The sequence below is a fragment of the Ambystoma mexicanum genome, chromosome 2p (assembly GCF_040938575.1).
Source record: "Ambystoma mexicanum isolate Mex_15411 chromosome 2p, UKY_AmexF1_1, whole genome shotgun sequence".
In the NCBI taxonomy this organism is placed as follows: Eukaryota; Metazoa; Chordata; class Amphibia; order Caudata; family Ambystomatidae; genus Ambystoma; species Ambystoma mexicanum.
Window position 1 is genome coordinate 594,843,422 of NC_090923.1, and position 24,253 is coordinate 594,867,674.

Genomic DNA, 24,253 nt, shown 5'->3' on the forward strand with positions numbered 1-24,253 from the left:
AGACAGCATTTGCCACCGGCGCGCGAGAAATTACGATCGAACGCTCCCGAAATGTAAGAGATTTCGAACTAACGGCGATCAGCGATCGCTATTGATAACATTAAGCTAATTTTGTTGCAATGTATAGTGTGCTGTTAACACAATCTTCACTTATTATTTTAGAGTAAAAATTACGAGATTGTGAATCTCTGTACTCACAGAGTACAAAACGGCAAACAGGTCACTGGCCTCCATAAGGTGCACACTGCCACATGAATGATTCACTATTTGATTTAAGCAACTATTTGAGGGCAGCACAGATAATGTCTATTATAAAACTGAACACACTGCATGTGCCAATGCCAGTAAGTAAACATTGATACGGTTTAAATACACACGATAAAACATAGCGATAGATACAGTCACAACCACGAGCATGTTGAACAACAATATGTGCACAGCGCAGAATAAGCACAAAGAATCTAGAGGTGTCCGAATATACTGAATGGTAACACTTGCACTGGGCAGAATAAATTAAGATGATTCGCAGGTGTCACAACAAATGGAAATTACGAACTGCTATAACAAATGTACTTATGAGACTTTTCTGTTTGTTTTTCTCATTTGTTGATTGTGTGTTTTTAACTGTGGGCGCCCTGTATATTTCGAATGGACCAAATGTGTTACACACAATGTCAATGCATAAAATTGATTGGATTAACGAAATATACAACATTTCTTTTGTGTTTACGACTTAGTCATAACTTTATAACCCGGCTCTGAAGGAGGATTTTAATCCGAAATGCATTAGCCATATAGGGTTGAGTTTTTGTTTGCCGCAGAAACTGCATTAGCCTAATTGGTTAAGCTGCAATTCTATAACTTCAGAAATTTGAAACTAAATGAATATTTGAGAAAAATAAAGGATCTCAATACAACTACACTTGAAAGAAAATTTCTTGATTTATTCAACAATATTGCCAAACCCGAAGTGGGTATTGGGTGTGCGGCCCACACCGAACACTCAATAGTCTTGTTCTCTTTTCTTCAGTTTCCTTTCTAACCAGACCATTTTTTTAAATTTTTTTTTTTAACATTGATAGAGGGAATGATAATTTTGACATGGTCTTGTTCTGACGGTGTTGGAAACCTCACCAACTCAATATCAGATGATCTAATATTTTCTAAAGCCTTGATTGAGTGGAAGATAGCCAAGAGTGTTACTCTATTGGGGAAGGGGCCAGAGGTCATTCTATCAAGCATTGTGATTGCGATAGTCTCTAGCTCTAGATACATTGGTTTTGTTGAATCTAAGTGTTGGCCGACATCTTTCATATTAGGAAGAGCAGTTGGTTGTTCAGTTATCAACGGTTGCAGTGACGGGGGACTTTGATTATGGAGTGCCGATGGATCGCTAGCCTGTGGTTGTTGACATGTCAGTTGACACAAGGTTTTATCTCGTTTTTGAGCTAGCGTCTTAAAGGCAACAGTGTCGACATTCAGGTTTACACAAAAGGTTTGTTTCGCTTTTTTTCGTTGTTAATATGTGACCCGTGTAGGCTCTGATGAACAATCTCTGAGATTGGAAAGGAGTTGTTTGAATAGACAGACAAATTCATCAAAGCTTCATTGGTGTTATTACAAGGTTCAGTATCAACATAAGCAGGTGCTTCATTTACAAGTGCAATATCGATAATTTAAGGCTCGTAAACAATCTTACCCTTTGGTGAAGCCAAATTTAACTCAGGAGGGAGAGCTGGTGGCGGGATGATTCCACAGGATGTTGCCAGTTGGTCACAATGTTAATCTTCGTCATCACTAGGGTCTGATGAAGCCAGAGGAGGAATAATAATTTTAGCAATGAATGCTTTGGATTTTGATTTGGTATGCTTTTTAGCTGGTGGGGGCAAGTTGTGGTCTTTTTTGGTTTTGTTAGGTAAGTCAATCGAAATTTGTGAAGTGCGTTTTCTATTCCGCTTTTTTATTCCTTTTCTGCCTTGATTGTTGTGCAGAATAGGTCGGATAGCAGTTTGGATGGACGAGGAAATTCATGTTCTTCCATGGGACTCTCTTCTGGGGAAGAAATTGGACAGATGTTGATTTCAACGGGGGGGGGTGTCGGGATATTGAGCTGCTCTCCTTCCTAGTTGGTGGCGTTGTCAAAGGAGCTTGGCTCAGGTGAACTGGCATCAAGCGATTGGTCTTGGTGTTTTCATTTACAGGATTGAGAATAGAAGGAAAATTCCACACTAGCCAATCCACTTTATTCATGGTGGTCTGTATTAGGGTATTCTGTGAATTAGCTTTTTGATCAAGTATCTCATATAGTTTGGTTAGTGTGTAGATGCTAGCATTGACCACTGTGATCGCCGAGTCAAGGGCACTGTTGGCAGTGGAAGGAAAATGAAATGAGGGGAGTGGTATGGGTTTGGAGAAGGATGCTACCATCGAGGAATCAGAAGCGGAGAGTGGGGATCAGGACAGTCATTGGAATAAAGAGGTGGAGAATTAGAAAGTCTTGTTGAGGTGACTGAGTGGGTGCTGTGATGGTTTATGTGAAAGACACTTGGATTAATGGCCATAGATTGAGTAGTGTGCCGGATTGCGGTTACGGGTTAATGCTGTTTTACAGCTTGAGAGTAAAGCAAGGGAATTGCAGACAAGTCTGTTGCATGCACCTTGGCTGCGAGTTGAAAGTTTGAAGTGGGATCCGCTGTGCAGGGCGGCGTGTGAAAAGATTCAGGGGCTTCATCAGCTGTAAGCAGAGTGACAGTTCTGCATGGTCAGATCACAAAGTGGTCGATTGCCGGTGCTGCTGACCACAGGATTGGTCGTTGTATTAAACGAAACTATAGGGTCTTTGACTATTTGGGTCGTGAGTTGAGGTGGGACAGTGCCATTGGATTCCTTCATAAAGCTTCGTATATCGGTCATGATGTTGGGGGAGCAAAGCATTGTTGGAGCGTGTTGGCGCAGAGGCGTTGCAAATTTTGCAGCGGGGCCCAGTGGGATGCCAGCAGGTGGCTGCTTGGGCATGGCAGTCGTTACCCGGTATGTAGCCATGCTTGGTAGATGGCAAGTTAGCGGCTGGGAAGCGAGATGGGGCAGGCCCGCTTGCTAAAGGGGCCTCGTGTAAAGGGATATGCAGGAAATATGGCGGTGGCAGAACCAAGGTTATTACCATTCTGTGAAGGGACTCAGCTTCTGGTCCGGAGAGGGCAAAGAGTACCGCGCTGTACTTCACTGCACCGCCCGACGCCACCGCGGCACCACGAACAGCGGTATGCAATCGGTACTCTCTGGTACTCTGCAAAGGTGTGCGCGTGCTGGTGCGTATGGTGTCTATTTTTAAACACGTCACGTTGGTAGATGCGTGTCCTGAAGGGCTGGATGCAGGGTTCAGATCAGATGAGTTGAGTGGTTTGCAGCGCGAAGCGTCCTGGAGCAGTAGAGCAGTCTATACTCGCTCGTACTCTGCTAGGTGCGTGCCATTTTACTTCAATCATTGCCACGTGTTGAGGCAGTTTACAAAAACGTCTGTCTCTATTCATGCAGCTTCTTTGTTTCATACAATGTTATTGCTTACAATATTATTCACCTGATGTCCATCAGTTTGAACCTTTACTACCCAAAATGATTTGTTGAATTGTGGTCCCTTGTATGTTCACTTTCCCTACGTTTGCATACATCATATGTGATTACATTCCGTGTGCAAGACCTAATGAGGTCACTCCTATTTAATTTGGAGTGCATATATTGTGGAGAACGCTCCACGTCTTTCTGTCAGTTCAGTGCTCAAGATGTCCATCTAGCTTCCTTCAATTTATATCCGTATTCTTCAGGGTCCATTATCATAGTTTGGCATTGTGTTTGATTACATTTTCAGTCTGTCATTCTGTGTACCAGTATTTATTCAAGTACCTTGTAACGTTGCTACAGTTTACCTACACTTGCAGCAACATTCCTCCATTTACGCAATTTGTGGCTATGATCCAAGTTTATAGCACCCTGAATTAAATCATCTTACTACCTCATATCATTTCTGCATATAATGCATTCATTCTGCACGTTTGCTTAGCTTACCATAACTTTTACAATAATTGTAAATAATATGTACAATATGTACAATAATTCCTAGTTTGGCGCAACAGGTGTACCAGTTCACACAAGTGAATTCTCTTCTTGTTGCAAGTTGGGGAGGAAGGCTAGCTATGGGGCAGCGCGTTTGTCTTGGAAACAATGCAATGCGGTGCAACACAGGTTAGAATGCCGATCCCACAAGCTGGTATTAAGTGTGGTATAAATTAACTAAATAAAAATACGTGGAAATCCACTTCCAGAGCATAAAGGCTAAAACAGTAAACATTTTGTCACTGTTTTAATAAGCAAGACAAGCAGAGGTCTTGAACTGACTTTTCACCAACAAGAAAAGAGTCCAATGACATTCAAAATAATAAGCATGGTCAGTAAAGTATTGCCCTCCAGCTAAGTATTATTCTAAAAAATGAAACCATGTCTCACCATACAAACTGTAAAAATTACTCAAAGACAGAGTGCTTCTCTCAGCCTACCTGGCATAGTAATTCTTCCAGTTGCAAGCAATGGAGATCAGTTGCATCATTAGCTGAACACAGGACAATTTCAGAAATACCTCTGCAGGTTCCCAGTACAACTGTGCTGGGCCATACTCAACCAGGAACTCTGTCATCTCCACAATCTGCTCGTGGGTGTAAGAACAGGCCTAAGACAAAAGGAATTGAGGGATAGGATGATTCTAAAAAGTCATTAAGCATCAGCAAAGAAAGGTTATAACAAAGACAAGCATTAGTTGTGAGGTCTATGAAAACATACCAAACGGCAGAGGTCTGCTTGGAACCCTTAATCAAAGAAGCAAGACCTTTCAATAAGCAATGCCATTTTATTAAAGGATCATTTGAATATGGTGTGGTTAAATCAGTGACCCTACAAACATCAGCACGTTTTGCCCTATCACCTTGAATTCCTAGGCAGATCACTGAAAAGTGGAAGGTGAAATAGTCTTGCAAATAGAGAAATCCGTGTCAGAGAGGATTTAGGGGAAAGTCCTAGAAGAGAGGCCTTGAAGAGAAACGATTGTCAAGATGTACAGTTCTGAAATAAGTGAAATGGGAATGAAAAGTTATTTATATGCCATCTATTATATGCCATCTAGTTCTCCATCGTAGGGGGCTTCCTTGAAGTGAAAACAGAGAATACCTCAGTAGGAGCAAGATCTGTGTTATTAAGCGTGGAAGTTTCATATAATAACAGCACAAGAAGAAATCAGTTGTGCCCGCCTTTCATTTTCACCAAAATGGGTACTTTACAATTTTTTGTTTAAGGGGAACCAATTGCGAGTAGTGCAGGGACCTAAAATCTATATGGCAAAAGGGCAACTGGTTACCCCTTCCTCACCAGCACACCTGCTAACGGTGGTACTCTTCCGAAGCTGTATGACTTACAGCAGTATATCATCCACAAAACCTTTTCTTTGGAAAAAAATAGAAATGTATATTTTATTTTCATCACATTTCATATACCATAGTGAAAAATTCATACATAAAACAAAGACTAAATATTACTATTCATTTGTGTCAATGGTAACAATTGCCAACGTTTGGATCAAACATTACAAATGTCAGGGGGTTGGGGGCGCTAGAGAGCCCCGAACAAGATGGAAGCACACTAAGTGAGCTCCCGTGGGTGGAGACGAACGCGACCGCTCTCTACCCCTAAAAACGCAGCAAATTGCCTAAGGAAGGGATAACAACTCGCTGAAGATGAGATGAACAATCGTGTGAAGTTTGGAAGCAAATCCCATATGGGAGCAAGAGCAATGAGCAGCCGAAGAACAGACCACTAGGCACCGGGGCCAGCTCCGATGAAACAAGGCACGAATACAACAGCCCAGGCGCCGTGAGCACAGCCCGGCTCCAACAACACGCCAGCCGGGATGTGCTACTGAGAGAGATCTCCACTACAGGTGAAGCGACAACAGCCCATCTGTGGACCGAAACAGACCCTGACCACGAGGAAAGGCAAGACCGGCAGCCCAAAAAAGGAAAAAAAAGATTTAAAAAAGCCCCAGGACCGAGGTACACCAGCCGGAGCTGCGACCCGGGGACAGCCCAGCAACACACAATCACTCGAAGAGAAGGCGGCCGACACAGAGGAGGCCCACAAAGCTATCCAGAGGAACGCACCAGAACGACCCACAGAGAAACATTGAAGGGACCGAAACAGGAGGAAACTGAGCACCAGCCGCAGCGCCCGCCTGGCAATCCCAAGCGAAGCCCAGACCGGACTCTAAGGCAATTCCAAGTCTGGAGCGTGATGGGGGAGGCGACCAACGCTGCAGTCCCACTACAGCGTAAACACCACAGGTAAACACCACAGGGGTACAAACACCCAGATCCCCCTGAGACCCTAAAGTAAAGAGGAATGCATAGCAGCTACCTCCGACGTCAGCCCCACCACCCACTCGCCCCCACCAGGGCCCTGACGGAAGACGCACAAGCAAGCCGGGTGGGGGCAAACAACCTGTGCCTATATTGGAGAACCTGCCAGGGGCCACCTTAAAGCAAATAAACGAACTCAAGCTCCAACAGGAGCCCAAACCATTAGGGGGTCAATCACCCTCACACCACCATCCGGAGAAGGGGGGGGAGAGAGGAACTGGACACCGTGACGCCCCGAATCACCAGACACGCAACGCCAACAGCGCTACCAACAGAGACCCCGGCACGGAAAGGAGGCGGCAGAGGGACCACAAAGCCGGGTAGAACGCTGGTAAAATGACAAGACGCAACAGGGAGAGCAGTACCAGGGGAGACCCACACTATTCGCACCCCACCCCCGCAACACCCCCCCCCCCTTACACTGCAAGAACCAGGCAGGGAATAAAACAGGCAAGCCCACGTGGATAAAGACCAAGCCACTGCAGCATGGTCCACCTCAGTAGGTAGAATTGTGCCCGGGGGGGGGGGTCTCGCACAATAACACTGACTGCCACCACGAAAGGCCTGCCTCTTCCGGCCTCCGCAGACCACGAGAAACCAAACGCAGGGGAACAAATAAGCGCCCGAGAGAGGACAAGACAAAAAAGAGAAAATCGAAAAGAAAAAGAAGGCCTCTGGCCCAGTGTGGCAGGAAACACTGGCCACCTGTTCCACGCAGGGGCCCCACTTGGGACGATAAAGACAACCAGCAGGCCATACCAAGGGAACACCATAAGCAAAACCACAAGCCAACAGGCAAACAGTAGCGCCAAGCAATCACGCAGCAACTGAAAGAGTAAGGCGCCAAAGGCAAGCGAAGGGTCAGGGAAGGCACAGAAAAAAAATGGACAAAGGCCAACGAGGGGAGACCCCACCCGTCGTTCCTCCCAACACAGGGAAAAAACAAACAACCAAATACTCACCTAGAGCCACCACCAATGCCATCCCTGAAACATCGCTTCACTGGGGAACAGACTCCGAAGGGCATGCAACAAGCTGCACACAACACAGAGCCGAAGGATAACTCGGACAAGGAGAAACTGGGAAGCCTCCCACGGTGATCAACGTGTAATAAAACCGACATGGATATCCAAGCACAGCTACAGGCCATCCTGACCGAAATGAAGTTAATTGACCAAAGAACCCAAGGAACGAACAGCATGGTCCAAGAGATCTCCAAGATGTGCAAAACCAACTAACCACCCAAGCGGAGCGGACCACGGATAACTAACATCGCATAAGTGCGCTGGAAGACAACCAGGTAGCAATGGAAACCAACCTAGATTGGGTCATGCGGGCGGTACAGAGACTGGGCAAAAAGATGGAGGATCAAGAAAATCTCTCCTGCAGGAACAATCTAAAGGTGGTCGGCATCCCAGAAAATGCTGAAGGCGCAGATCTAGAAAGCTGCGTATATGACCGCCTGTCATGATGCCTACCCCCGGAGCACCAGGCCAGGCCTAGCACCCCCGGGAGCAGGCATCACGCCCCGGGGTAAAAGCCCAGCGGGCCTTTATAGGGGCTCTTTGGACTCTGTGCTGGCGCCGTTGGCGCCAGGCTCATGTTGGACATCAGTCCTGGCGCCATAGGCGCCAGGCTCATATGGGGAAGTGTTTGGGTGCACTTACCTGAAGCAGACCATGCTGCACACTCACCTGATGCAGACCATGCTGCATGAAGAACCAAGCCAAATGAGGCTTAGGAGGGACTATTTTTCTGAAGGAACTATTTTGTTACTTGGGTGGGGCTGTGGATGAACACTCACCTGGAACTTCTTCCAAGGATATTTAAGCCACGCCCCGACAGCCACACGTGCTTCGCGTTGTTCTGCATCCCAGCAGCTGAACGCTCACCGTGTCTGCTCCTGCACCTGGACTCCAGCCACGCCCGCCTCAAACCTGGAACACCTGTAAGGAAAGAAGAGAAGAGAAAGGTGAAAAACAAGAACTTATTCAACCTTCTTACCTGCATCCGGAATCTTCACGCCAGCATTCCTGAAGGAAGACTTCCATTTAAAAGCACCGCGTTGCTCGCTGCAGCGCCGCGCTTCACTCACCTGTTCCCGAGACGCCGCCCGGCTCCATCGCGGCTCTCAGCACCGGTCGCCACATCTCTGCACCTAGGGGAGAGAAGAAGAGACAAAAGGTGAGCAAGGGAACACAGGAGGAAAGCCGAATTTTCAGCCATATTATTTACCGGCTTCTCTTGGTGAACCATTCCACATCTCGGGTCGGCGCCGCATCTTTGGCAGGTACCGCACCCCGGCCCCTATGGGGAAAGGACAAAAGACATTACTGGGAATTATAAAGACATTTAGAGGGGTCGCCCTCAGCACTAACTCACCAGATTTTACCACCGGAATTTTAACCCCTCAACGCATCGCCTTTGTTCTGCACCTGAAATAAAGGACAGATCACAGGTTAGGAAAAACAACATAAAAGGAGGCTCACACTTGAACTTTTGCATCTTCATACTTACGGCGTATCGCTCAGAAAAGTCAAGTGGATTTGCCAGCGCCATTCTGAAAACCAGTGAAGTAACTGGACTAACGCGCGCCCCTGCACCAGAAGCAGGATGGAGAGTTCATCCTTCCAAACCATAAGGTGAGCTTAAACCGGGGGTTTGGAGGAAGTCAGAGAACGACGAAGGGCGAAAGGGGGGAGCAAGCACACTATTCAGCTGACAGTTAATCCCCTTTCTCATCTGCAGAAGGATATTCCTACGGGCCAGACAAGCAAGATTTGGGGGTCCTGTTCAATCCGTGGTCCGAATTCTGCGCATCACGCTTGCAGAGGCCACAGCAACCCAGACCAGACCAGCGCCTCCGTGGGAGCCAGGTGAGCGTTACACCGCCTTCAAAACAATCTCCATCTCCCAAATGCTAGAGTCCTTACCATCGTAAGAGTACACAGGGTGCAGATTCCAAAGCCAGCACCAAACTAACGCCCAAGAGTCATCAATATGAGATTGCTGAACTTTCAGCACAAAGCCCTCATACTAAAGGCCTACTGATCGGCACCCCCGGTGCGCAAAAGCGGCTCAGACGTCAAGATATTCAACGACTAGTCAATAGAAGTGTCAAGACGAAGAAAGGATTTCAACCCCATCTTCGAAGCGCAGAAAAGAACGGAACACATGCACTACCTGGAATTCCCTGCAACATGGTGCATCCAGCTAGATAGGCAATGGCACTCATTCGAGGACCCGGAGTCGGCATGGCAATTTCTACAAAAGTAAAATAGTGACATCTGAACTAACCACGCCAACACCGGAGGGGGCGAGATCACCATACACCACATCATCCCAAATGGAACACCCAGGACCAGGAGGGCGATGGCATAAAGTCGGCAGGGGACCCAGAGGCTGGAATCCAGATCATAGAAAACGCACCAGCAGACCATGAAGGACATCCGGCAAGGCCCTAAGGGAAGACCACAATTGGCAACACGAGACACCAAGGGGCACGGTAAAGAAAACCGGACCGAAAGCCCCACTACGAGGGATCACTCCAAACCAGAGAGACACACCCCCAAACAGCTGAAGGGGTAGGGGACAAAACATGAATGAGACGGAAAAGCGCAACCAAGTTCACGCTCCCTACCAACCCACGAACCTGATCCGAATGACATATGGGAACCCATGATGAGTCCACAACTCTCATCCACCGACCCCATATATTGGTATCCAAACCCGGTAGTGGGCGAGGGCCGAATAGTTGGCCCACCCAGTGTTTTTGTTTAAAGTTCAACACAGGTCAATGTTCAGACCAAAGATCTGATGTTCAGGGAGCACTCCCCCACAAGTTAAACAACTACAGACAAAGAAGCACATCACACCCACTCCAGATGGATAAAACCAACAGACTCAACGATCGCAGACCGCAAGGAAAATGACGCAAAGACAAACTACCCCCCATAAGAAATGGCTAAACTCACCTTGGTGACCCTAAACATACAGGGCCTGTGCCACCCCATCAAACGCAGGTGTATGCTGAACCTAATGAGGGATATGCAGGGTGAAAATTTTCCTACAAGAGACTCACCTAAACAAAACTGAAGCAGAGAAATTAACACGGGTACGGGTAGGGGCGGCAGCACACTCACCGTATCACGGGAAACGTGGTGTATCTATTCTGATACATTAACCGGTTCCCCTACAGATCCAACGCACGGTCAATGATTAGGCAGGCCGATCTGTCTTAATTCAAGGCCAGATATTACAACACACACTCATCCTATTAAATATATACGCACCCACTACAGACTCCCCAGCATACTTTGTCGATACCTTTGCAGAATGTGCTAAATACATGGGCAACCTCACCATAGTAGGGGGGGGACCGTAACATAACCCTAAACGCAGAGAGGGACCGTAGAGGACCAGATCTAGCGAACGTACCCAAGACAAAAACATGACTTCACCCACTACTCCCATCGCCATGACAGCGACTCCCGCCTGGACTACTGGCTAAAGCCCGCCAACACAACTCATATGGTAACGAACTGTGAAATACATCCGACCACTATTTCAGACCACACTCTGATCGCACTGTGCCTCACACTCCCAGAAACGCCTCGGATTTCCCCAACGTGGCGCCTGAATCTCAGAATGCTGCAATACCCAGACATAGTGGAACACCTGACAGACAACACAGACAATTTCTGGACAGACAACCTGAAACTGGGATATACACCCTACAGATGCCGGGATGTCTTTCAATCCTTCATAAGGAGGCGATGCATATCGCGCTGGGCACACAAAAACAAAGAGTGGGGGGAAAGGGAGGTCGAACTAACAAGGGAACTTAAGCAACTAGAGGAAAGACACAAAGCGACACAAGACAAAACACTCCGACCACAGATAGAGAAAACAAGAAACGCGATCAAACAAATCACCACAGACAGAGCACAAAAAGCATACACCAGCTGGGCACAAAACTATTACCTTAAGGGAGACCATTGCGCATGAAGGCACTCGCCCTCAAGCAACACCAAGCCACGCAGCTAATCACAAGCGTCAGAGATTACACCAACACTCTAGTGGAGGGCTATGAACGTATAAACGCACGATTCCCCGAGTTCTATCGCGAATTATACACCACCACAGACACATGCACGCCCCAAAGAATAGAAGCATTCCTGGACTCAGTGCCCGCCCATTCCCCGAATCACAGAGGCCCAAGCAGAAACACTGGACACCCCCATCACCCCTGAAGAAATTAAACCGAGCAATCCAATCCCTGGCCAAAGGGAAGGCGGCGGGACACGATGGAATCCCAATAGACCTTTACAAATGCCTTGCAGACGAAAACGCTCCCAATCTAGCAGCAGTCTTCGAAGAAGCTCTAACCCGCAAACAATTACCTAAATTCATGCTTGCCACCAACATAATAGTATTCCACAAAAAAGGGAAGGATCCCGAACTAAGCGGATCCTATAAACTGATCTCGCTAATCAACTCGGACGCCAAAATTCGGGCCAAATGCTTGGCCCAGAGGCTAGAGAACTTCCTGCCACAGCTAGTCCACAGAGACCAGACAGGCTTCATCAAAGGGCAACACTCTGAAGACAATACCCGCAGGTTACTACATATAATAGCAGGAGAAAGACCCCCACAACGCAATTATAGCAGTAGAGGCTGAAAAAGCATTTGATAAAGTGCAATGGGAATTCATTCAGAGCTCTCCAAAGATAAGGCCTCCCCCTCAGATTAATACAATTAATCAAACTCCTATACACAGACCCCACAGCCGCTGTGGTCACGAACGGAGTGACGCCAGCGAACTTCACGCTACAATCAGGTACACGCCAGGGCTGCCCACTATTACGCTTTGTCTATCGAGCCCATGGCAATAAAGGTGCGCATTGACTCAGCATGGTCGGGTATACACCAGTGGCCGCAAAAACACAATCTCATTATACGCAGACGACCTTTTAATCTACATCAGCAAAAGCCCTAAAACACTCCCCTACATTAGATCCCTACTACAATTCATTGGCCCGATGGTGGGCTATAGAATAAACTGGAGCAACTCCGAAGTAATGGCCCTCAGGCGAGACATACCATGGGACCCAGGAGGCGTAGCACCATTCACGCTCCAACCGCACTCCCTAAAATACCTAGGAATCCGAATAAGCACTTCAATAGCGGAACTCTGAGACCTCAACTATCCCCAGGTACTCTATAGCATCCGAGAAGACCTCGAAAGATGGGACACACGGTCACTCTCCCTATCAGGGAGGATCAACAGCCTAAAAAGGAACTCCTTCCCCAAGCTCATCTACATCACAATGATGCTACCAGCTGAACCGACGACACTCATGCTGAAAAAGCTGAACAAAGCTGTCAGTAAATTCATCTGGCGAGGCAAGAAAGCTTGAATCCGACTCCCAATCCTACAAGCCCACAAATCCGGTGGAAGACTAGCGGTCCCCTCCCTTAAGGCTTACTATCAAGCAGCCCAACTAATCTGGACAAAACGATGGCTCAACACAAGCGAGGCCACCAGCTGGCACAACATTGAGACATCCATAATGGCCCAGCTACTCCCCATCAAAGCCATGGCAACACCATTACACAAGTTCCCAACAAATATCAAGTCACACCCTATTATAAGGCCAACCCTACAACAGTGGCACAAACTCCGGGCGGCACAAGGGGCACAGGTCAAATACGCACCAGCCTGGGCCATCATAAGAGCGATACTGACCTATGGGGCGACGGAAGCAATACACCACCACCACCAAACTAGCACATGGGCGCACATCCGGCTAACGGACATAATGGAGGAGGGAACACTAGCAGACTTCACGGAAGCGTGCAGTAAACTGGGTTTGGGGACAGGCGACTGGCTATACTATCACTCAATCCAGGCGGCGATCCTCCAACACACCACAACGGAATCCAGACTTCAATCCCCCACGCCGTGCGAGAAGGAAATGGACCATAATACCGACGCCTTCCCACGCATCTGTACCTACTATGCAATGACTACACCGAACAATCAACACAGACTAAACGCACTCGCTGCAGCATGGACGGAGGACCTGGGAACACAAGTGAGCACTTCAGATATCCAAAGAAGCTTTGCGGCTATACCCAACGCCTCCCTCAACCTCAAAAACAGGGAAATTCAGTAAAAAAAAAATACTACAGCAAATATACTACATCCCCGAACAAGCTGAAGAAAATGGGAATCCAGGTCACACCAGTGCTGGAGAGAATTCAAAAACACAGGGACAATGGAGCACATACTTTGTTCCTACCCTTCCATCGCTATATATTGGCGACAGATCTTCCAAACTCTTAAGAGACCATCGAAGGGGCAGACATCCCGTTCACCCCAAACGCTCCGATCCTAGGAGACGATGATACAGTCTGGCACAAAGATTCATTAGTCCGCAAACTGATCTCCCTCATAACATTTACAGCACAAAAACTCCTGATCATACATTCAAAGTCAAATACAGCACCTACGACTGCAGAATGGGCAAAAACACTCTCCAAAACATGCCGACTCGAACGAGCAGCATTCAAAAGAGAAGAGAATCAGAACCCCACCAGAGGTCATCGCTTTTGGGAGATGCTAGAGACATACATATGACACAACATGACCAAAGTCAGAAAATTTGGAGGGGACCCCAATCAATCAACCAATAGCATGAATAGGCGAAATGGGACAGAAAGGTCCGAAGACATGGAAGGGGAACAAGGCCCCGGAAACTCAGGGAAGGGGCAGAGGGCCGGCGGAGCGGGAGGGGATGAGAGAGAGGGGGCAACTACCAACCACCGATATAAAACCCAGGACCTGCGGTGATCAGTAAATCTGGACTCCCGGAAGGGAAATCAGCGCGGCTGATGGTCTCGTATTTCTGTTAAACTTACGACTTTGGTGCCTTGGGGTTGGTAGGTGATGTGGTTTGAACATTTCTAACACAATCGTTTGTTTTACAATATAGTGAGTTTCTTATTCAAGTTAACATATTTAAGGTTCAAAACATGTGGGCGAAAAAAAAGAAGGGCCCACTGGTTGACAAAGGACCCTGAACAGGAACTAAAAGACAGCTTGTAATTCAAGTTGTCTATTTCGTCTACACGGGTTTCAGCCCATATATCTGAATATGCATGTTCAAATGTGTTTGATGGGTATTGATGGGGCTTTCTTCAGGACAAAAAATGCTTCTTTGTGTGCTGATATCAATGGACCCCACTGTTCTCAGGATTGACACTATATAAAAGATACAGACAATATGATAAGGTTTTTTTATGGTAAATTCTAGAAAAACATCACAGTAAAACTGTTGAGGTTTCCCTCTAGAGTACTCGCCACTAGCCTTATTGTTAATGCGGCGAAGGTGGGCAGAATGGATGGGTTATTTCTTTTTGGCAATAGAGTTCATCTAAACCAACAGACATATATCCTGCATTTACTACATGGTGCTCTCAATTATATAACCAAGACGACTGTATCTCAATAGTATTTAATGTCACTGCCCTCAGTGCCGGTACTGTGTCTTTATTACCCCATTCACCTTGACTTCTTTTAGATGTAGCTAACTCCACATAGTCGTTCTATGGGCCATGCTTTAATCGTCCAATAAATTGTAGATATGAGATTTACTGTGAAGATTATTTTATTTTCATGTTGAGTTCACTAACTTTTTCTTTCAGGGAATAGGTCTATAAATTCCCCAACTTGGTCTTGCTTCCACTGATTTGCTGTTAGCCTGTCCAGAATAAGTCTGCATTGGGTTTTACCTACCTGGGTGTTGCTTTCCTTGGTCTGTTTTAGACAGACACAAACATAGTCTGATGTTTACACCTGCCTTTAAGTTGCTGATAGCTCCTTTAAAAAGTGTATAGGTTTTACTGATCTTGAGGTAGCTGTTTTCCATCAAAAAATAGAGTTATTGCTTATCTCAATATATGTGTTTTACTGATCTCAAACGCACCTGTAATAGTATATTACATCCTTAGGTTTTATTTAGCTAGTACAACTGCGGGTAATTACAAAAGAACTTAAAGGTTTTTACTGTACCTAGAATAAGTGTTCCACTATTCATAAAAGATATATTGTCCAGTTGGTTTACCAAGTGATTTCTTGCTGAGCGTCACGGTATAGCTGCTAGGGTTTACTACCCTTATATTACTGAAAGTAATCTAAAAAGTAACTATTGGTTTGACTTCCCTAGAACTCCTGTTAGGTGTTCCAAATTAGGTTATATGCTTTGGTCTGCGTACCTTCAAGCATAGTTTTGTGTTGTTCTATAATGTGTTTATATTATCTGTGATAGTAGTTATTTCCCCCCCAAGCTTTATATGGGCCTACTTGCATTTCAATTAACCATTTATTCTTTACAATACATAGTGATTCTTTGGACCGTTTGTATTACAATTTCTTTGTACTGATTCTACAGCCCTCTCTACCTCCTAAGATATGCCTGGCTGCTCAGGCTACGGTACCCTGAACTGAGGCCTGTACAGCCTTATACTAAGAGTGGAGACTTGTACTGTCTAAGTTGAATGGTCTGACTAAGCCTTTAGTTGGACTTCAGAAAAACTGTCCTAACACCAGTCCCACCCCAGAGGTGGGGTGTGGGAATTGCCAGCGCTGAAGTCTTTGTGCCCCACCTTGCAGATGTCATGTGAAGGAATATGGTACCACTGTCATACACGCCATACCTTGCTGTTTCGATGCTGCCCAGAGTTATTTGGGTCTCATTTCAGAAATACCAATACCAGAATGTCCAGCCACCAACAGAGACCATCTGATCTGAACAAAGAAACCAGCAGTCCTCAAAGTCTTCGAAGCACCCACTTTTGAAGGAGTGCGCGCTGTGCCAAATCAACTAAACACTTATGGGCGCGATATAAATAAAATATATCTATATGCCTTGCGTCACTTGAAGACATAGGAGATTTGAAAGTCAAACAAAGAAAAGGGGGCAGGATCTAAAGAAGCTTATACAGATTTACAGTGTGAAAACCCATCCCAGGGGTAAAGAGCAGCCATAGATTGGAACTTAGGGTCAGGAGAGGTGCGAGACCAATGATTTGGAGGTAGCAGGACAGAAACGAAGCGTGGAGTAAAAAGGAATGGCCAAAGAAAATCAGAGTAAATGGTGTTTGGATAAGGTCAGCAGGAGAGGAGGTAGGCTGAGAGACCAGGTGGAGGACAGACAGCGGAGCAGAGCGTTGCAGAGTTTGTTACAGGTGAGGTGCTGGTAGTGAGAGAGTGGTACCAGATGCAGAGAGAGAGAGGCTGTGCGTCAGTAATAGTGGGTTGAATGTACAGGGTGACAGAGGAGAGAGGTGAGGAAGGAGAGAGAAAAGGGAGATTGGAGATGAAAAGTAAGGAGAGAGGCGAGTGTGCGAACATCAGAGTGGCAGACGAGAGGAGCCGGTTGAGACAGGAAAAGCAGGAGCAGTGAGAGAGAACAAGGGCAAGAGTAAAGCAAAGTGGAGAATAGGAACAGGCACATCAGGGAAAGGAACTAGAGAGATAGGAGCCGGGGTACCTGTTGAGGCACACCACAGACAATAGAAGCCCTTTAAACAATCACAGAGGGAGCAAGACAGATAATGCTACAGCCTTCAGGCCCTCGCATTAGCTAGTTCTTAGAGAGAATAAGGTTTGCCTATCACTAATCACTCTGGGGTTTAGGGATGTCTGGTATAAGGAAGTGGGAGCCAATGGGAAGACGAGGGTGCGATGTCCACTAATAAGCCCAACCCGGCTCAATTAATTTCAAGTCTGAACACCTTTTGTTTTCAATAAAAATCCATGAACCACACTGGATTATGGGGGCTTGTAAGGCAAATTGTGACAAATGGGAGAGGCTGAATGCAAGAAAATCTGTTACTCAAAAGGGGTAAAAGAGGAAGATGTGATAGAGTAAATCCCTACAAACACTTAATGAACACATTTTTAAACATGGGCATAGCACTTCTGTCTCCAAGAAATATTCAGGGCATATTTCTTTGAGATCAGCTGATACAGTGCTTTCACATGCAGAAGCAATTTCCAACAAAAAACAGAAACATAACCGATGAAACAGGGAGGAGGAGGAGGAAACAATGCAGATAAGGCTAAGTCAAAGGACAGCTAATCAATGCCTTTGTTGAAGAGGTGGGAGAAGAATGTGTGGGTGAAAATACACATTTGAACAAGAAGGCTGCAGTTTTTATCACAAATACTTGTGCTGGTGCCTGACAGAAAGGCTGGCCTTTATGTTCATCAACTCCAGTTAAGATATACTTGAATCTCCTCTAGAGAATGCTGTTGGCCTAACTATACAAATCTCTGGATTCCTCAATCAGCTATAATAACGTTCTCCAGTTTGAGACATTTAGCTATTGAAGCACTACGCTGTATGGAAGATAATGGAGGATATGTACAACTGAACATTGTGAAAGGAAGATGCATGTACTGTGCTGCAGATAATTTGGTCTTGCTTGAGGACACACATTCATTCAACTGTGATCACTTGGTATCAAGAATCTCATGACAAAGTTAATTTACAGTCCATAACAATCATGGTGCATCATTCACTCAAGAATCTACCCTGCTACATTACAGATATCTCCTGGGAAAGCCATGTGAAAGTTGGTTACCGCTGCTTTCTCCTAGAACCTTTCCTTGCATTAGAATACAGAGAACTCTTGTGCCCATTACATTACGCAGTCTTAATATGTTTAGCTTTTACAACGTTGTGTGTCCCTGGTATTGTCATAGGTTGTTAGGCAGAATTGCATGCAGTACCCTCTGGGACCACTACATACAATTAGGACTACAGGTGTAAGCAAAACCAAACTTTGGTATAAGTCTGCACTACACAGTTTGTGGTAGCGAGCTGAGCAGCCAGGCTTATCTCAAGAGCGAATGTGAGCAGTAAAAGAGGTTACACAGAGGTCTTACAATCATAGTGGTTCAAGTAGACACTTACACTCAAGGTTTCTTGTTAAAAACACTTATTAATTTATTACACAGTCATTTAGAAAACATTTACTAGAAGGAGGCAACTTAATATACACAAATATACTTCAATACAATACGTTTGAGTAAATTAGGCTCCCCTGAAATAGGAGCAAAATGACATTTCAGTCACTTTAAATAGGAGTACAAATGCACAAGTTAATAAAATAGATCACAAATACTTTCTTAGGCAGTGCAAATAGTTTCAGTTCATTAGAGGACTCGATTCAGTTCAATAGGCCTAGGCCAAAGTCAATGGGCTAGTGTCTTGGATAGGAAAGATCAGTTTTTGTAGTAAACAGTAAAGTCTTTTCCAAAGTTCTAAGAAGTCTTTTTTATGAATCAGAATCATATGTTGGGTCACAAGCTGATTAGGCCTGCACGTTGGGAAAGTTTCACGAACTTTCACCGCGAGAGGTTAAGTTCTCTCAATCGGGTTGCACAGTACCTTAAAAGATGCAGCTGAAGACGTTGGTTCTTGGCAGTTCCTGCAGATCTCACTGTTCCTGAGCCTCAGTCGTGGGGACAGGAGAGAGGACGTCAGGAGACTCCTGCACTGCACAGGTCATAAAAGCCAGGGGGCGCAGAGCATGCAAGTCGCGTGAGGCTCGCGCTCTTCCTGCCTCGCGGGGGGCCTAGTGGGCCTTTTCAATCCCCGGCTGGGATTTTCGCATTGAAACCAGGGAGGACCAGCACTCGGGGCGATCTCCTCCACTGAAGCCCCCGATCAAGGGCCCGGATTCAGCACCGCCCGAGGCCAAAGGGCCAGCCCCCCTGAAGACCGCCAAAGGCGACAGGCTGCCAGCGGACTGGCAACGAGCGGAGCCCTATGCGCACACCATCTGGCCGCACTGCCGCCTCCCCCTCCTGAGACCGGGGCGCGACCCGGACAGTGGGTGGCCCCCCCTACACTCACAGCACAGGCCAGGAGACCTGGAGCGGGTGGCGAGGCTCCGGTGCCCGCAGCGAGTGCCGTAGCAAGACAAGCGCTGCCCGTCGAAGGCCAGCGGGGGTCCGGCGACAGAGGGAGCTATCTCCCATGTACGAGGGTGCTTAGAAGAAGCAGAGCGGAGCGGGAGCCCCCGCCATCCCGTGCACAGACCTGTGAGCCCCCTGCAGAGGACTTCCGGGGACGTCGGCATTTTGATTCGCCGATCGCGGGGAAGCCCGCACTCCGGAGCAGAGCCCCCGCCCACGATACAGCCCGGGCCCCATGCCCACGCTCCAAGGACTTGAGTCCACGACACGAGGCGGACACCCGACCCCTCAAGCCCAACCCGGGGCGAGGCGGCCCAACGAGACATCTTCACGGCTACCCCAGCGGGAGGAGGAATACGGACCCTGAGCACCAGCTTCCCTAAGTACACGGAAAAGAGGTGAGGAGACAGAGGGGTGAAGGGGTTATTTGAGGAAACTGTGCCGCCCCCCTTACCCCCTCGGCCTCCCGTGGCCCCTTCCTGGGACAACCCCCCTCCCAAAAAAACAAGCGGCAAAGAAAAGGAACGGAGCAGGGCGGCTCACACTCCGCCTCCCGCGCCGCCTTCCTCCCTGCCATCACAGCAGAGGCCCTCAAAACGAAGTGGGCCACAGCCCTAATACCAGAAGGCCCCACAGGCCTTCCTCAGCAACAAGCCAAGGCCTACATACTCGACGCACCGACCCCATAGAACTGGACCACTAAACGCCGAGAGCACCACGGGCTGGCCTCGTAGAGGCATCGCACCAAAGGTCACCAACGAAGAGCGACACCCTGGAGAGGCCCTCGGCCACTCGGGCAAGCCTTTGCCTCCAACGCTTTCGCTGTCCACAAACAGCTCCAGCCCCGAGAGAGGCCCGCAGTGCCACCATGCCTTCAGGCAGCGACCCTCCCCCCACACCACTAACGAAGGAGGACCTCAAGGACATCCTTCAGGAAATTAAGGCCATTCGCACCGACATACAGGCTTCTATAGTGGACCTCAGGGGAAGAGTGGAAACTTTGGAAGAAAAAATGGAGGGAATGGAAAATAACCACCTCCAAACAGACCTGTTGGACATGAAATATGAGGCGAGACTAACGGACCTCGAAATGAGAGATGAGGACATAACCTTGAAGATGGATGATTTGGAAAATAGGGAACGCCGAAATAACCTGCGCATAATGGGCGTCACCCAGCAAAGAGGGGAGACGGCGGCCAATGTGGGAAGGAAGGTTCAAGGACTGATCAACCAACTCTTTACCTTGGAGGGGGGGAAGGCGGTCCAGCTGGAGAGGTCGCATCGAGGTGGAGGGGCCCCGAGGTCTATAGTGGTGCGTTTCCTTCGGTACAGAGAAAAAATGGAGGTCCTGGAGAAGGCAAAAAGGCTCAAGAGCTTCATCTTTGAAGGGGACACAATTAGGATCTACCAAGATCTCTCGACCTTCACGCTATCCCGCAGGAGGGATTGCCGCCCGCTCAATCAGTGGCTCACCAACCAGGACATAAGATATAGATGGTCGTTCCTGTTCGCCCTCTCCTTTGAGCGAGCGGGTGTAGACTACAGGGTGACCGACGGCAAAGAAGCCACACAAGTCCTCCAAGTGCTCAAGTGCAACTCCCCGGAGGGAGGGAACGAAGGAGGTACACAAATGGAGCCTGATCCCCGGAGACAACCTGAGGGCCCTTGGTCCACGAAGAAGACGACAAAGGGCAGGAGAAAATTCAGAAAACCAAACACCCCCACGTCAGAAGCTGGGGAAGACCTGGTGAACCATGACTTTTGATCGGAAAACCCAGGGACACCCGTTTTGCAATCCCGGCAGGGGACACAGAGTTCATCGAGAGTCCTGAGAGGTACGGACACTCTCTCACCCTGGTGGCTTGCCCGTTGGCAGGCGTCTTGAACTGGGAAGGGAGGGGAGAGGGGGGGAAGGGAGGGTGAGGTAGTTAGAGGCCCGCGGGCCCAGACCGAACCAAGCTCAACAAGGAAACGGGACAATCTCCACATGACCGGGTAAAAGATGAATGCAAGGCATAGAACTAATGACACAGAATGAGAGGAAGGGCCAGGCCGAATCCCTCAGAATAGGCTCCCTCAATGTTAAGGGGTTCAACTCCCTGACAAAGCGCTCACTTCTGGGGAGGGAAATGAAAAATGCGAGAGCCGATATCCTTTTTGTCCAGGAAACTAGAACGGTGAAGGGGGAAGAGAGGGGGATCCCACGTGGGCTAGACCTTCTGGGTATTCGGCCACGTTAAGAAGGGGGTGTCGGAATTGTTCTGCACAGGAATCAAACTGACAGAGGTATCCCGATGGGAGAGGGAAGACGGGAGAGCCATGGTAGTGTCAGGCAACTTGCACAACTCAAAAATCACCCTAGCAGCCATATATTGCCCCAACGTAGGGCAGCTGGGATTTATCCAAGAAGCCCTTGCGGAGGTGTTGACCAGAGCGGAAGGGCTCCTCCTCTTGGGGGGAGGGGGATTTCAACATGTGGGCTGACAGGGAGTTGGACCATAGTGGTGAGGCCATCCCACCGGGTGGCGGGGGGGCACAACCTTATGGAGGGCTTCGGGACCTAATGTGGGAGAAAGGTTTGGTGGATATATGGAGAGAGCTCCACCCAACGGAGAGGGGATTCACCTTCTACTCAGCCGCCCACGGTACGAGAACCAGAATAGACTACCTCTTTACGAGACACCAGCACATGAGCAGAATAGAGGCCTCAGAGATCCGCCCAGTCAGCTGGTCAGACCACGACCTTGTCTGGACTGACATTAGCATCTCGGGCCTAAAACCTAGGAACTCTCTGTGGAGATGTAATGACTTCCTCCTAAGGGATGCAGTCTTTAAAGAGGAAATGATAGAGGCGATTAGAGAATACTTCGAACTAAATGATACTGGAGAAGTTGACCAAGGCTTAGTATGGGAGGCGGCGAAGGCAACCTGGAGGGGTAAGCTGATTAGCGAGGGGGGCCTCCAAAAAAAGGGAGAGGACGCTCGTGGCTCACAGACTTCGGTCAGAGATCCTTATACTGGAAAGGTCTGATGGGAAGGGGGAGGAGGAGAGGGCGAGAGACTTGGGCATAGTAAGAGGGAAAAGGCAGGACCTGAGGGAATTCGAGATGGGCAGAATTGTGACTCCAACACTTACGCCAAAGATATTACGAAAAAGGAGATAAGGCAGATGCTATGTTAGCAGCTAAACTCTGTGGCCAACGGGCAGAGAGGTGGGTGTCCAGAGTTGTCTGTGGAGAAGAGGAGGAAACTTCAGATCCCGAAAGCATAGCTGAGAGCTTCGCCGGCTTCTATGAAATCCTGTATGGGAGCGACGGGGGGGGGGGGGGGGGAGAAGGAAATGCTTGACGCATACCTCGGTGGGGTCGCCCTCCCCACCCTGCGAGCCCTGGAGGCGGAGGCCCTGGATGCCCCAATAACAGAGGAGGAGGTACTCAAGGCAATATCAGGCCTCAAGCTTGGAAGGGCCCCGGGAGAAGATGGGTACACGGCGGGCTTCTACAAGGCATTCTCGGGCCACCTAGCGGGATTCCTGGCAAGATTATTCTCCAACATCATGGCCACAGGGAGGGCACCCCCATCATTTGGTAAAGCATTGATCACTGTGATTCCAAAGGAGGGGAAGGACCCAGCAGACTGTCGGTCCTACAGACCGATCTCTCTCCTAAATGTAGATGCAAAGCTATTTACCAGGATCATTGCCACGAGGATAGATGGCCACATGCCGGAGCTGATCCACTCGGACCAGGTGGGCTTCATACAGGGAATGCAGGGGGCGGATACCCTTCGCAAGACCCTCCACGTCATGAGGGAGGCGGCACGGAAGGGGGACAACCCGGTTCTGGTGTCCATCGACGCCGAAAAGGCTTTTGACCAGGTGGACTGGGGATTCCTGCACGGGGTCTTGGAGAAACTAGGCTTCGGGGTGGGGATTAGACAGGCCATTAAAGCCATATACATGGCCCTCTCCGCCAGAGTTACGGTCAATGGCCACCTGTCACATACTTTCGCCCTACAGATAGGGACAGACAGGGCTGTCCCCTCTCCCCACTCCTGTTCGCAATGACCATGGAGATTTTGGCAGAAAGCATCAGTGGCTCCCAGATGGTGAGAGGTATAGATATAGGAGGCTGCACGTTTAAACTGGGCCTTTACGCAGATGACATTCTGCTACACTTGAGGGAACCAACGAGATTGGTCCCGGCCGCCCTGCAGGTCATAGAACAATTTGGCCGCTTCTCGGGCTTCAGGGTAAACATAAGCAAGTCCATGGTCTTCCCTTTTGCTCCTGATGCAGAAAGAAACCTAGCCGAATTGATCCCACTGGGTCTCCAAGTCTGCCCCGAGGGTATAAAATATTTGGGGATCAATATAGTAAGACCTAACGAAGACCTGAGCCAGGCAAACTACCCCCCTCTGTTCGACAAACTCTTCAGGGACATGGAGGGCTGGGCGAAGGGACAGATCTCATGGATGGGAAGAATAAATGCTATAAAAATGAACCTTCTACCTAGGGTGCTATACGTTTTCCAGATGCTCCCCTTGGAGGCCACAGAATCCTACCTTAGCGAAGCCAAAAGACGAATAACAATTTATATGGCAGGGCCGGAGACCCAGAATAGGATATGAGACCCTCACCCTCCCCAAGGACAGAGGGGGCTTAGCCCTCCCAGACCTGCGAACATATCATAGAGCAGCTCAGCTTAGGGCCCTGGCCCCACACCTTAGGGAGGACCCCAATAAACAATGGGTTTACCTTGAAAATTTCTACCTACACCCAGTCACCGTGGGGGAATGGTTATGGGTC

At 48.2% G+C, this 24,253-nt stretch overlaps 1 protein-coding gene across 3 annotated transcripts in view; it reads right to left on the reverse strand.

Moving 5' to 3' along the window:
• DCAF1 (DDB1 and CUL4 associated factor 1) overlaps positions 1-24,253 on the reverse strand; it is a 1,932,496-nt gene that overhangs the window by 1,147,239 nt on the left and 761,004 nt on the right. For all 3 annotated transcript variants that reach the window (XM_069644104.1, XM_069644105.1, XM_069644103.1), the window contains exon 12: positions 4,551-4,720. In XM_069644104.1, the coding sequence (XP_069500205.1) occupies positions 4,551-4,720 (170 nt within the window). The remainder of the gene's footprint in view (positions 1-4,550; positions 4,721-24,253) is intronic.